The sequence below is a fragment of the Rhinoraja longicauda genome, chromosome 4 (assembly GCF_053455715.1).
Source record: "Rhinoraja longicauda isolate Sanriku21f chromosome 4, sRhiLon1.1, whole genome shotgun sequence".
Classification (NCBI taxonomy): Eukaryota; Metazoa; Chordata; class Chondrichthyes; order Rajiformes; family Arhynchobatidae; genus Rhinoraja; species Rhinoraja longicauda.
In genome coordinates this window covers 24,988,155-25,002,076 of record NC_135956.1, presented here as the reverse complement: position 1 = coordinate 25,002,076, position 13,922 = coordinate 24,988,155, and the positions used below count along the sequence as shown (strand labels likewise).

General features: G+C 42.6%; 1 protein-coding gene across 1 annotated transcript in view; it reads left to right on the top strand.

Annotated features, from left to right (window-relative positions):
- The window catches only part of LOC144593002 (peroxidasin homolog), a 291,006-nt gene that overhangs the window by 239,670 nt on the left and 37,414 nt on the right, over positions 1–13,922 (top strand). Inside the window, exon 18 of the mRNA XM_078398417.1 lies at positions 9,388–9,522. Coding sequence (XP_078254543.1) covers positions 9,388–9,522 — 135 coding nt within the window. The remainder of the gene's footprint in view (positions 1–9,387; positions 9,523–13,922) is intronic.

Genomic DNA, 13,922 nt, shown 5'->3' with positions numbered 1-13,922 from the left:
AGGAAGCTGACCTGGGTTTGTTAAAGGCTGCTTTTGTCTGACTGATCGAGCTGTATGTTTTGAGGAGGTCGTAACGCAAGGAAGTTTCTTCGGATGTTTTCTATATGGATTTTCAAAATTCATTCCATATTTTTCTACAAAAAAGGTTATTGGCAGAAGCTAACCATGCAGAGTGCTGATAGCCTTTTGATTCTGTTTGGAATGGAAATGGCAGCCTGGGAATAAAGGTACTGTCTGATCTTGTGAACATTTCTAGCTTTTCATAAAATAGCTGCATTCTTACAACCTGGTTTGTATTTCCTTGAATCCGTACGATTGAACCGATTTAAGTGTTTAAAAGGCTGCTAGTTTTTGATTTGGTGAGCACAGGAAACAATAGCTGCAAACTCCAGCTGCACAATATCCGCATGTAGGTGTCATGAACATTGTATGTGTGTTGCATTATGGAGAGTGATGACAATGCACGGACATTCGTGCCATGAAATCATCACAAAAGCCATGTTGAGAAGGGTGTTAGCTCCTGCAAAATATGTACGCAGAATAAGCAGGTCACTATGTCAGCCGGGGAGGGGTGCTGCCAAGTTGGAACTTGGTATTCCAGCGTGGGAGATTGCGCCACAGGCAAAGAACAGAGCAAACTGGAAGACAGCGGGTGGAATGATGTAGTCTGGTGTCTGCAAGATATCTTATCCATCCAAACAAATCTGCTGTGTTAGCCTTGGTGGGAAACTAGGCATGAAGCAACAGCTCTTCAGTAAGGACTGAAACATGCCACATGTTCCTTCCTGCTCAATTCCAACCACACAGCAAGCCAAAAACTGCTTTACGGAGTCCACCATTGTTATTGTGACTGGAGATCACTGCAATATATCAGTGATAGATAAGGAGAAGAAGCACAGACTCTCTCTTTCCTGATATGCTTTCCTGCCCCACATATTTTGCCACAATCCCACCAAGTGGTAAGTGAAATTGCAAGGGAAAATGTAGCCCTTTACATGTAATTTGACCTTTATCTGCACGCGAATCTTCTCATCACGAATGATCAGTGAACAAAGAGGTGGACTTTAATTTAGACTTTAGAGATACAGCGTGGAAACAGGTCCTTTGGCTCACCGTCCACACCGACCAGCGATCACCCCGTACACTGGCACTATCCCACACACTAGGGACAATTTACAATTTTTACCAAAGCCAATTAACCTACAAACCTGTACACCTTTGGAGTGTGGGAGGAAACCGGAGCACCCGGAGGAAACCCACATAGTCACAGGGAGAACATATAAACTCTGTACACATAGCACCCGTAGTCAGGATCGAACCTGAGTCTCTGGCGCTGTAAGGCAGTAACTCTATTGCTGAACCACTGTGCTGTGGATAAGTGTAGCCAGCATCTCCGGAGATCATGGATAGGTGACATCTCAGGTCTCGACCCGAAACATGACCTATCCATGTTCCCAAGAGTTACTCCAGCACTTTGTGTCATTTTAATCATCTACACTTCTTTGTTTTTAACATGGAACAGTGCAGTGCAGGAACAGGCTATTTGGTTCACAATGATCATATTGAACACATCAGGTTAAACTAACCTCCTCTGCCTGCACGTAATCCATATCCCTCCATTCTCTACATATCCCTTTGCCTACCTAAAAGCATCTTAAATGCTCCTCTGCCTTCTGCCTCCACCACGTCCCTGGCAGTGGGATTCAGGCACCCACCACTCTGTGTATTTAAAAAAAAACTTTCCCCGCACATCTCTTTAAGTTTTGCCTCTCTCACCTTAACATTATGCCATCTAATATTTGATTAGAACTTCCATTTTCGCATCCCCACTGGGTTTTGTACATCTGGCTCATATCAGTCATGACCCAGCATATGTTGTGGAGTCAACAAACTGGAATTTGGCTCTTCAGTCGGCTGTCTTTTGCTGCTATGTGTGCCTGAAAATGATTGAAAGGGGAAGAGATAGATCATTAAGTTTATCACAGTACACTCTTCTCTGGTTTGTTCATGAGACACCACTTCATGCGAGCAACCAAAAAGTTGGTAGCGGGCCAAATGTTATCATGAGTGGTGAAAGAATGACATTTGGCTCCAAAACTACTTTATATTGCTTCTCATACGGGTTTCATGTGTTTTTTAGCAGAGGCTCACTGTTCTCGATTCATAAGAGTCATAGAATTCAGATACAAGCTGATACATAGAATCATCGAAGATTTAAACCCTTTGGTCCAACATATTCATGCTATGCCATCCATCAATTCTCCAACTACACAAATCCCATTTATCAGCACTTGGTCCATAGTTTTCCATTCCTTGGCAATTAAATTGCATATCTAGATTGAGTTTGAGTTTCGTTTATTGTCACGTGTACCGAGGTACAATGGACAGCTTTTGTTGCGTGCTAACCAGTCAGCAGAAAGACAATACATGACAATCCATAATGTACAGATACATGATAAAGGGAATAATGTTTAGTGCAAGGTAAAGTCTGATCAAAGATAGAGATAGTCTGAGGGTCTCCAGAGGTAGATAGTAGTTCAGGATTGCTCTCTAGTTGTTGGTAGGATGGTTCAGTTGTCTGATAATGTTGGGAGAGAAACTTTTTATCACCCACTTAGGCAGTGTATTCAAAATACTATCTATCCTCAATGTGAGGAAGGTCTTTTTGTCCTTTAATCTCTTACCCCTTAGGCGAAACCTATATGTCCTTTACTTTCCAATATCTCTGTATTGGGGAAAACATTTCAACTATTTACCCTGTCTAGGCCCTTCTGAATTTTGTAAACCACTTTCAGTGCCCCCCTTCACTGAGCCTCCTTGACTTGAAGGAACATAAACACAGCCTATCCCATCTCTCTGCATTGCTGAAAATCACCATCACAGGCAAAACCTGGTGAATCCTATTGGGATAACCTTCAGATGGTCCCATCTGTGGGTGTGTTGAATTACAACAGACAAACACATTCCAGAACGTAGCACTCAAGCAATTAAACTATTTTGCAGACCAGAAATGCACACGTCCTCCGGGTACGACTGAACCAACGGGAACTGTAAAATTCTCTCTCCAGAACGGAGACGCGACCTTTGTTCTGTGTCGTGTCTCCGTTCCTGCTGCGGCCTACCACCGGCCATTCACCTGGGACCACCTGGGGCTCTGGTTCGCAGAGCCCGCGGCCCGGACTCACCACCTGCGGCGCTGGCTGCCTGCGGATGCTGCGGGAGCGGCTGCGATTCGCCTCCGGAGGCTCCGGCGTGGGCCGCGTGGACGTCGGAAGCCCGCAGGCCCCTGGATGGGGGCCGACATCGGGAGCTCCGGCAGCGGCAGAGGCAACGTGTTCGCCCGCCCCGAATCGCGGGGCTTGGGTCGGCCCACCGCGGACCTTTCACCGCCCAGCGGGGGCTTCAATATCGGGTGCCCCGACGAGGCAACTCCAACAGCCTGACCGCGGGACAAGACGGCAGGGAAGAGAAAAAGACATTTTGGCCTTCCATCACAGTGAGGAGGGACTGGAGGAGACTCACTGTGATGGATGTTTCTTTTTGTTTGGTGTTAGTTGTGATTGTATGTGTTATTGCATTTTTATTGATTAATCTTATTGGTCTTATTGTTCAACTGCGGGTAATGTTTCATTTTACTACACATTTATGTGTATGTGACAAATAAACGACTATTGACTATTGAGATTCAGGGGTCTTTGGACATTAGAGTACCTCTATTCATCTCTATTACTTGGTGTTTCACTCAATTATTCATATAATTACAATTATTCTGTATGTCCTGTCCTTTTATTCCTCCCAAAATACACCTCATATTTATTGGGATTAAATTATAGCTGTTATTGTTCTGCCATTAATTGTCAACATCCCGCAATCATAAAGTATGAAACAAGCCGTTCAGCCCAGCTTACCCATACCGACCAAGATGCCCCATCTACACCTGCCTTCCTTTGGCCCATGAGTCTGAAGAAGGGTCTCGACCCGAAACGTCACCCATTCCTTCTCTCCCGAGATGCTGCCTGACCTGCTGAGTTACTCCAGCATTTTGTGAATAAAAACCTTCGATTTGTACCAGCATCTGCAGTTATCTTCTTATATGCCTTTGGCCCATATCCCTCTAAACATTTCCTAGCCATGTACCTGTCTAAATGTCTTTTAAGTTTGTAGAAAGATGACAAAAGTTAAGTAAATGATCATGTTGTATTGCTACGACAGATCTTCAGAGTAGTGTATCTTTACCACCACTCTCACCATCCCCAAGGCCCGCTGTCTCTCTGCTCTTCCTCCAATAGGAAACCGAAGGGACGTTATCATCATTGCCCTGGTCTGAATACGAGAATAATGTAAGCATAAACAAGGACTGAATACAACCTGAGTGGGGGAAAGGAAAATATGCCAATAACCGGGAGGCTACCACATAAACCAACCTCCTTTCCATTGAAACTTCATACTGCCTCGTCAGGGCCACCGGCATAATCAAGGACAAATCTCACATCAGTCACTCCCTCTTCTCTCCTCTCCCATCGGTCGAGGTACAGAAGTGTGAAAATGCAAGCCTCAGATTCAGAGACAGTTTCTTCCCAACCTGTCATCAGGCAACTGAACCATCCTATCAATAATTAGGGAGTGGTCCTAAGGTAACATATATCTCATTGGAGACCCTTGGACTATCTTTAATCGGACTTTACTAGACCTTATCTCGCACTATACTTTATTTTATCCTGTATCTGTATACTCGGATGGCTCAATTGTAATCATGTATAGTCCTTCTGCTGACTGGAGAGCATGCAACAAAAAAGCATTTCACTGTGACAATAAACTTTCTGGCATAAGAGACAAGTCAGAGGGTGCTGATCTGGGCTTGTTAAAGGCAACTTTTGTCTGACTGATCTGGTGGAATCTTTTTAGGCGGTTACTATACAAGGATGATTTTGGTATGGATTTTCAAAATTCATACCATATTTTTTCTCAGGAAAGTTTATTAGCACAATTGAACCAAACAGTTTGGAGGTAGCTTTTTGATTCTGCTTGGAAGGGAATTGAGAATAAAGGCTATACAATCAATTTGGCTGGATCCGATAAGGCTTATACCAAGCCAATTAACCTACAAACCTGTACGTCTTTGGAGTGTGGGAGGAGCAAAAGCCCCACCTTTCCATGAGACCGAGACCAGCCAAAAACATAGAATGGCCCAAGTTAAATGCAGCTCAGCTTATATAATTTAATACATTCTGAGTAACTGTTCACATATACATTATATGGCACCATGAATCTTTGTTATTTTTAAGTTTTGGGCGGTGCGGTGGTGCAGCGGTAGAGTTGCTGCCTCACAATGCCAGCAACCCGGGTTCGATCCTGACTATGGGTGCTGGCTGTATGGAGTTTGTACGTTCTCTCCGTGACCTGCGTGGTTTTTCTCCGAGATCTTTGGTTTCCTCCCACACTCCAAAGGAATACAGGTTTGTATGTTAATTGGCTTGATATAAGTGTAAATTGTTCCTAGTATGTGTAGCATGGTGTTAATATGCGGAGATCGCTGGTCGGTGCGGAGTCAGTGGGCCGTAGGGCTTGTTTCCGCTCTGTATCTGTAAACTAAACTAAACTAGTGTTTGACAGGAACTGATTACCTTTTGACCATATTCATTAATGGAATAAAGTAAATTTGCAGATTTCTAATGCAGGAGACATTTGCAAATTAACCAGGTCAATTGCGTTCCTACGCAATCTCCTGCCCCCCAACCCCACATAATCTTCACCCTGACTTCAATTAATGGATTACCTCCTCCACTCCAATTCCTCCGAGTTCACTTTATAATGATCATGCCATCAATGTTTAATTCCATTATTTAGTTAGATTGATTAGACCATAACAGAATAAGGTAATCATGGCAAACAAGAAATGTCAGTCTAACGAAGGGTCTCGACCCAAAACGTCACCCAGTCCCTCTCTCCTAGATGCTGCCTGACCTGCTGAGTTACCCCAGCATTTTGTGATACCATGGTAAACAAGAAAAATCTATTGGACAAAACATAACCAGAAACTGCTCAATGTGCATTTCCTTTTTGGAATCAAATATCCAGAGATCAAATCGTGCAATGAATGTATATATATCTTTCACAGTAACATTACAAAGATCCTTTGCATCTTTGCATACCTTATTAATGTTCCTACGAACAGCCCATAACTTATTTCAAAAGCGTAGTTTGGGACTATTATTCTTGTAAATGTCATTATATCCTCAGCTTGAGGTGGTTACCAACTACAGCTGCGCCTGCTGTTCCCTGGACAATTCAGTCCAAAGTTTGCACTGTGGAGATTCTCCCAATAAAGTATCAGCACAAACCCTTCTTGAAACATTTCCAGAAGAAAGCTAAAGGATTCATTATACATGTTTTTTTTGTTAAAACATTTGGTATTCATTTTTCTTGGGAGTAAAACGTTGCCGATTGAGACAAAAAACAAAAATGATAACTAAAACAGCTTTGCCATACTATGTTTCTGCTGAGAACATTAAAATAAAAACCTTTCTTCATTGTTCTTGTGCAGAAGTATCTCCATTTCTGTTCACTGGAGGGGCATTCCGCCAAATGTCTCCTCACCTACACAAGGATCTCCAAAAAACCTACCTTATTAATAAATTATTTATGAAAGGTAGTGTTTACTAATAGGTAATTACTTAGTATGTGTGAGCTGTCTACTTTAATCAGAGCTCCAGGCTTCCAATTTAATGGGCCAAATTGTTTCGGACATTTATAAGGATGAACAAATGGAAACACGTGTTGCACTTATATGAATCCTGATATCATAGTGCTTTCATTGGTGTATTTTTAACTCAAAATTCAAGACGGAATGGGATCCAGGGGAAGGAAAGGACATGGTTATATTTTGGTCGTTGTTTAATCAAGTTTGGTAGCTTTGGAATAAAAATTAAGTTGCTTAAATTTTAGCACATTATCAATATTTTCCAAATTATTGTTACAATTGAATCAATCGTTTTTCAATTGGGAAAAGAATGAGTATTCAGGGCGATTGTATGGCCTGTATATATAATACTTATGGTTATATATTGTTGGGTGTATACCCGGTTAAGAATACTACCGTGTGCTCAATAGCCCTCCATGTGCATATGGTCATATTGAACAGGCTTGAACCAGTAGCCTGTAAGAAGAAAGCAAACAAAGATAATATACTTTGTCTTTCTCTGTTCTTTTTTTTAGAAACGCTCATTATTTGTATCTCAGAGAGTGTGCTGATAGTGAAATACTTCACTGATTTCCGATTTCTTCAAGTATATTTACACGATACATGATTTTGTTTAGTTGAGAGATACAGGGTGGAAACAGGTTCTTCAGCCCACTGAGTCCATGCTGACCACCGATTCCCATGCTCTAGTTCTATACTACACACTAGGGACAATATACAGAATCAAATTAACCTACAAATCTGCACATCCTTGAAATGTGCAAGGGAATCAGAGCGCCCGGGGAAAACCTACGTGGTCTTAGGGGGAACGTACAAACTCCAAACAGACAGCACCATGAAATAGTCAGGATCGAACCGGGTCTCTGGCTCTGTAAGGCAACAACTCTCCCCCTGTGCCGCCCCAGAATTACTAAGTAATAAGACAACTCATCCTTTCTGCCAAGTTTTAACCTTAAATGCATGTTGGCGCAGCGACAGAGCTAATGCCTTACAACGGCAGAGACCCGGGTTTGATCCTGACTATGGGTGCTTGTCTGTACGGAGTTTGCATGTTCTCCCCGTGACTTGCGTGGGTTTTCACCGAGATCTTTGGTTTCCTACCATACTCCAAAGATACAATACAATACAATATATCTTTATTGTCATTGTACCCAGGGGTACAACGAGATTGGGAATGCGCCTCCCATACGATGCAATAATTTAAGTAATTTAGACAGCAGCAACCCAACGAAACGAAACAGTTGTAACAGTTTTGGACAGGGTAAAGTGCAAGTTGATCTATGCGTTGTGGCCATCAGGCTCAGCAGGACCGGTTCATAGCAGCTATGGCCCTGGGGATGAAGCTGTTCCTGAGTCTGGAGGTGCGGGCGTAGAAGGCCTTGTATCGTCTGCCCGATGGAAGGAGTTCGAACAGACTGTTGCAGGGGTGTGAAGAGTCTTTGTGGATGCTGGTGGCTTTTCTGAGGCATCGTGTGTTGTAGATGCCCTCTAAGTCTGGTAGCTGTGTTCCGATGGCCCTCTGAGCTCTATGGACTACCCGTTGTAGAGCTTTCCTTTCTGCCTCCGTGCAGCTGAGGTACCACACAGGGATGCCATGCGTTAGGATGCTCTCTATGGTGCAGCGGTAGAAGGTCGTCAGCAGCTGTTGGGGTAGACCAGACATTTTCAGTGTTCTTAAGTAGAACAGTCTTTGTTGTGCCTTCTTGACCAGCGCAGCAGTGTTATTGGACCATGTTAGGTCCTCCGAAATGTGAGTGCCCAGAAACATGAAGCTGGACACTCTCTCCACACTGTCCCCGTTGATAGAGATCGGGGCATATTCCCCGTTATGTGACCTACGGAAGTTGATGATCAGCTCCTTGGTCTTGGTGGTATTTAGGGACAGGTTGTTATCCGAGCACCAGTCCGCCAGGTTCTGCACAGGTTTGTAGGTTAATTGGCTTAGTATAAATGTAAATTATCCCCGGTGTGTGTAGGATAGTGTTAGTGTGCTGGGACCGCTGGTCGGTGCGAACTCGGTGGGCCGAAGGGCGTATTTCCGCGCTGTATCTAAACTAAACTAATCTAAAGCTAAGTTTATTTTTGCCCATTAATGTGTGACATCGTAAACCATGATGTGATTTCTCTAAAAAGGAAAGACATAACCGATACTGCTGGATCTTTGACCACAAACTAGAATATATTGAGTAGATGATTGTCCAAAGAGGGGAAACAGAGCAGACTAAGCTTATGGTCTCTTGAACTTAGAAAATAAAAATGAGAGGTGATCTCATTTAAACTTGCAAAATTCTTACAGGGCAGATGTCAACATAATTTTCCATTTGCTAGCGCGCTTTAACCCAAGGATCACAATCTTTAAATAAGGGTTGGCTATTCAGGAATGAGATGAGAAAAAAAAAATTACATTGCCTAAATGGCCATAAATCTTTAGAATTATTTACCAAGAGGCCTGTGAAAGTTCGGTTCCAGTGTATGTTCAAGCTAGAGATTGATATATTTTTGGATATCAAGGGAGTTGATGAATGTGGGGTCAGTATAGCAAAGGGGCACGAAGACTGGAGGTAGAGCAGTCATGAGTTATTGACCGGCTTACTCGTGATTTTCTTTCTCCACTCAAGTATTATGTGAAATATGCCAGCAGTTATGCATTGCACAGTTCAATATCAAACTTTGTTTTATTATTTCAGGTTGTACCGTACTCCACAGAATATTGATCTTTGGCCTGCACTGATGGTTGAAGATATAATTCCTGGTACAAGAGTTGGACCCACACTCATGTGCTTGTTAGTAACTCAGTTCAAAAGACTGCGGGATGGTGACAGGTAGGACACTTTTATAATGAATGTAAAAAAACACGATGTGACAATGAAAGAAAGCAATAAAATGATTGTATTGTATACACTTCAAATACTAACCATAGAGTTGAAAAACCAGTGGAGATTACGACCCACTCTACATCAATGGGGTCTGCGTGGAAAGGGTACCAGCTTTCAGGTTCCTGGGTACGCACATCGCAGAGGATCTCACCTGGTCTACCAACACCATCACCACAGTAAAGAAGGCACAGCAGAGACTCCACTTCCTGAGGATCCTCAGGAAAACCAACCTGCAGGAGAAGCTCATGTTGTCCTTCTATCGCTGCTCCATCGAGAGTGTGCTGGCATACTGTATAACCACATGGTATGCCAGCTGCTCAGAAAAGGACAGGAAGGCCCTTCAGAGGGTCATCACGACGGCCCAGAAAATCATCGGCTGCTCACTGCCCTCCCTGGAGCACCTGTTCAGCCTGCGCTGCCTCAGTAGAGCAGGCAAAATAATAAAAGATCCATCCCACCCCGGCCACCGTCTGTTTGTTCATCTGCCCTCTGGTCGACGTTTCAGGTCAATCAAATCCCGAACAAACAGACTTAAGAACAGTTTTTACCCCAGGGCCATACGAGAACTGAACACTACCTGTGCACTAGGCAACACCGTTAAAAAATCTTGTACTTAATTTAATTGTATTTATGTATTTATTTGTTTTTGCATTATTGCATATATGTTTGTACGCACCGTCAGGATTGGCTGTTTTTTAAATTTTGTTGTACTCGTTGCAATGACAATAAATGAATATTATTATTATTATTATTAAGTGCTTCTCCAGCACTGCTTATTATAGATCAGATTAGATATACATTTATTTATAGTTGTTTCTTTTGTTGAGTAACAAAGTGCTATATTCATGGGGAAAAGTAGTGCTTCCATTTCTTGTATGTGTATGTATTAGTATTAGTTAACATGTGGGTCAGAACATCTCAAAAAATGTTTTCAGTCCATTTAGGTATTCTTACATTCTGCGATTCTTATCAGGATCATAAACATGGAAGAATACAGCACAGGAACTGGTCCTCGGCTCTCTATTTCTACGCTGAACATAATGGAAAGATAAACTAAGCTCATCTGCCTGCACATGTTCCACATCCCTTCATTGCATGCACATCAATGTGGTTATCTAAAAACCTCTTGAAATAATCAGGTCAAATCTTTTGTTCTGATGAAAACTCATCAATCTAAAATGCTATGCTTCACTCTTCACAGATGCCTGACCTGCTGACTATATGTATTAAATGTTAAAGTAGAAAATAGATAAGACAATAAGGCTCAGATGGAACTGAGTCTCCAGTTTAACTTGTGTCCATTGCATCAGCTATGAGTGAATATGTGTACAGATGATGGAAGCAGGTAAAGCTTCTGGTAATCAAACACCTCTCACCTGTATCCACCTATCACTCATCAGACTTTGTCCCACCACCACCACCTCTTTTCCAACTCCCCCCCCCCCCCCTCCCCTGCCCCCATACATCAGTCTGAAGAAGGGTCCTGACATGCCTAACCATTCCCTCAACAAATGCTGCCTAATCTGCTGAGATAATCCAGCACTTTGTGTTTTGCTCAAGACATGCTTATTGTCTATCTGTCTATATTGTGATGATGTGAGCCAAGCTTCATATTTTTATTGAAGAGAAGGCAAGATGTTATTTGGGGCAAATTCACAGTTGAATGTTTCCAAACCAATGAGATCAAATAAAATGCAGTTTGGCTAGATCTGAAGATCAGAAGGTAGAGGCTGAGTGAGATTAAAAGTGGAGCATTAACGGTTGTAAAGGCATCAAGCATATAGAGTCATACAAGCAAGGATACAGCCCCTTTGATCTAAATTGTTGATGTTCATGTGATTGGAGCAGAATTAGGCCATTTGGCCCATCAAGTCTCCTCCACCATTCAATCATGGCTCATTTATCTTTTCTTCTTAACCACATTCTCCTGCCTTCTTCCCATAACCCCTGACACTCATACTCATCAAGAATCTATCTCTGCCTTAAGAATATCCATTGACTTAGCCTCCACAGACTTCTGCCGCTATTAATTCCACAGATTCACCACCCTTTGACTAAAGAAATTCCTCCTTATCTCCTTCCCAAAGGAACGTCCTTTAATTCTGAGGCTGTGACCTCTGGTTCTAGACTCTCCAACTGGTGGAAACATCCTCTCCACATCCATTCTATCCAGGCCTTTCAGTATTCGGTAAGTTTAAGTGATTTCCCCGTCACCCTTCAAAGCTCCAGCGAGCAGAGGCGCAGTGCCATCAAATGCTCATTATATGTTAATGCACTAATTCCTGGGATCATTATCGTAGACCTCCTCTGGACACTCTCCACAGCCAGCATATCCTTCCTCAGATATGAGACCCAAAATTGCTCACAATACTACAAATGTGGTTTGACCAGCACTTATGAAGCCTTGGCAATACATCCCTGTGTATGTATTCTAGTCAAGTCAAGTCAAGTCAATTTTATTTGTATAGCACATTTAAAAACAACCCACGTTGACCAAAGTGCTGTACATCTGTTTAGGTACTAAGGAAAAAATGAAACATACAGTAGCACACAAACATAACAGCACATACAAAACAGTTCACAGCGCCTCCTCAATGGGCCTCAAACGCTAGGGAGTAGAAATAGGTTTTGAGCCTGGACTTAAAGGAGTCGATGGAGGGGGCAGTTCTGATGGGGAGAGGGATGCTATTCCACAGTCTAGGAGCTGCAACCGCAAAAGCGCGGTCACCCCTGAGCTTAAGCCTAGACCGCGGGATAGCGAGTAGCCCCAAGTCAGCCGACCTGAGGGACCTGGAGTTAGAGAGGTGGGTTAGAAGATGTTTGATGTAGGGGGGGGGATGTCCATTTAGGGCTTTATATGTGAATAGGAGGAGCTTGAAGTTGATTCTGTACCGTACAGGGAGCCAGTGGAGAGAGGTCAGAATCGGCGTGATGTGGTCCCTTTTACGGGTACCCGTCAGGAGTCTCGCTGTGGCGTTTTGGACCAGTTGCAGGCGGGACAGGGATGATTGGCTGATCCTAGTGTATAGGGAGTTGCAGTAGTCTAGGCGGGAAGAAATGAAAGCGTGAATGATTTTTTCAGTGTCGTCGAATTGGAGGAAAGGTTTGATTTTAGCTATGGTACGAAGTTGGAAGAAGCTGGCTTTTACCACAGCGTTGACTTGCTTGTCAAACTTTAATGCAGAGTCAAATATTATGCCGAGGTTTTTGACATGCGGTTTGACTAGGCAGGATAGGCTTCCAAGACTGCCTGTTATCGATTTGATGGAGTCGGGGGGGCCGACTCAAATTCTAGTCCTCTCAAAATAAATAAACATTGCATTTGCTATTGATTCGACTTGCAAATTAACTTTTTGGGAATCCTGCACCAGCACGCCCAAGTCCCCTTGCACCTCCGATTACTGAATTCTCTCGTCATGACGATATATGTAGAAATCATGCTTAATTGTTTGTAAGCTTGGAGGAGGTGATCTGGGTGAAAGTACCAGCAATATCCTCATAGCTATTTGAAAGGAAAGGCAAAAAGCCTCAAACTAAATAATTCTTGGGAAACAATAGCAGGAGAGTGACTTTGCATATGGACAGACACTCCATACAGATTACTTATCCGCAATCTCTTGTGCAACACAATGTAGTAGTAATGATGTAAAGTTCCAACTGAAGCCATTGCAACTGAATTTTGGAAACTACATTTTTATTTTCTGTGATGATGTACAATAAGCACAAGTGATGAATTATAGATGTATATATCTCCTCCTCTTTCAATAGGTACTTTAAAACCTTCTGGACTCGACACCAAGTCCAGCAAACACATTGATAAGAACATTTTTTTTGGACAAACACCGATAACATTTACAATTCCTGTGACCTCGTCATCATTTAGAAATGGAAGAAATCACATGAGCTCTCAATTCTGTTCTGCCTCTCCAAAAATCTTGGATGATGCTTTTACTCAGCTCAACCTTTCCATTACTCCCCATTTAAAAAAATAATCTAAATGACAAGAAATATGGTAGTTTCTGCCTTGAATGTAGTGAACTATTGAGCATCCAAAGCACCTAGGGATAGAAAGGCCCAATGGTTCACAATGGGTGCAGAAATTCCTACAAACCAGGTCCTAGACCTGTTTTTCAAGTTATCTGTACTGTATTGTACTTCAGTCAACCTCTCAACGTCTATCCTCTCAAACCCTTTCAAATCTTAGTTACTTTAAATCTCATTCCTCTAAATTGCAGAGAATACTTGTCTATTCTGCAGAATGGTACTCTCACCCCGAGAAACAAAATAAAAACTGTCTTAAGTGTGAGCTAAAACACCATGCTGTAGATAGAACTATGCAGTTCCTA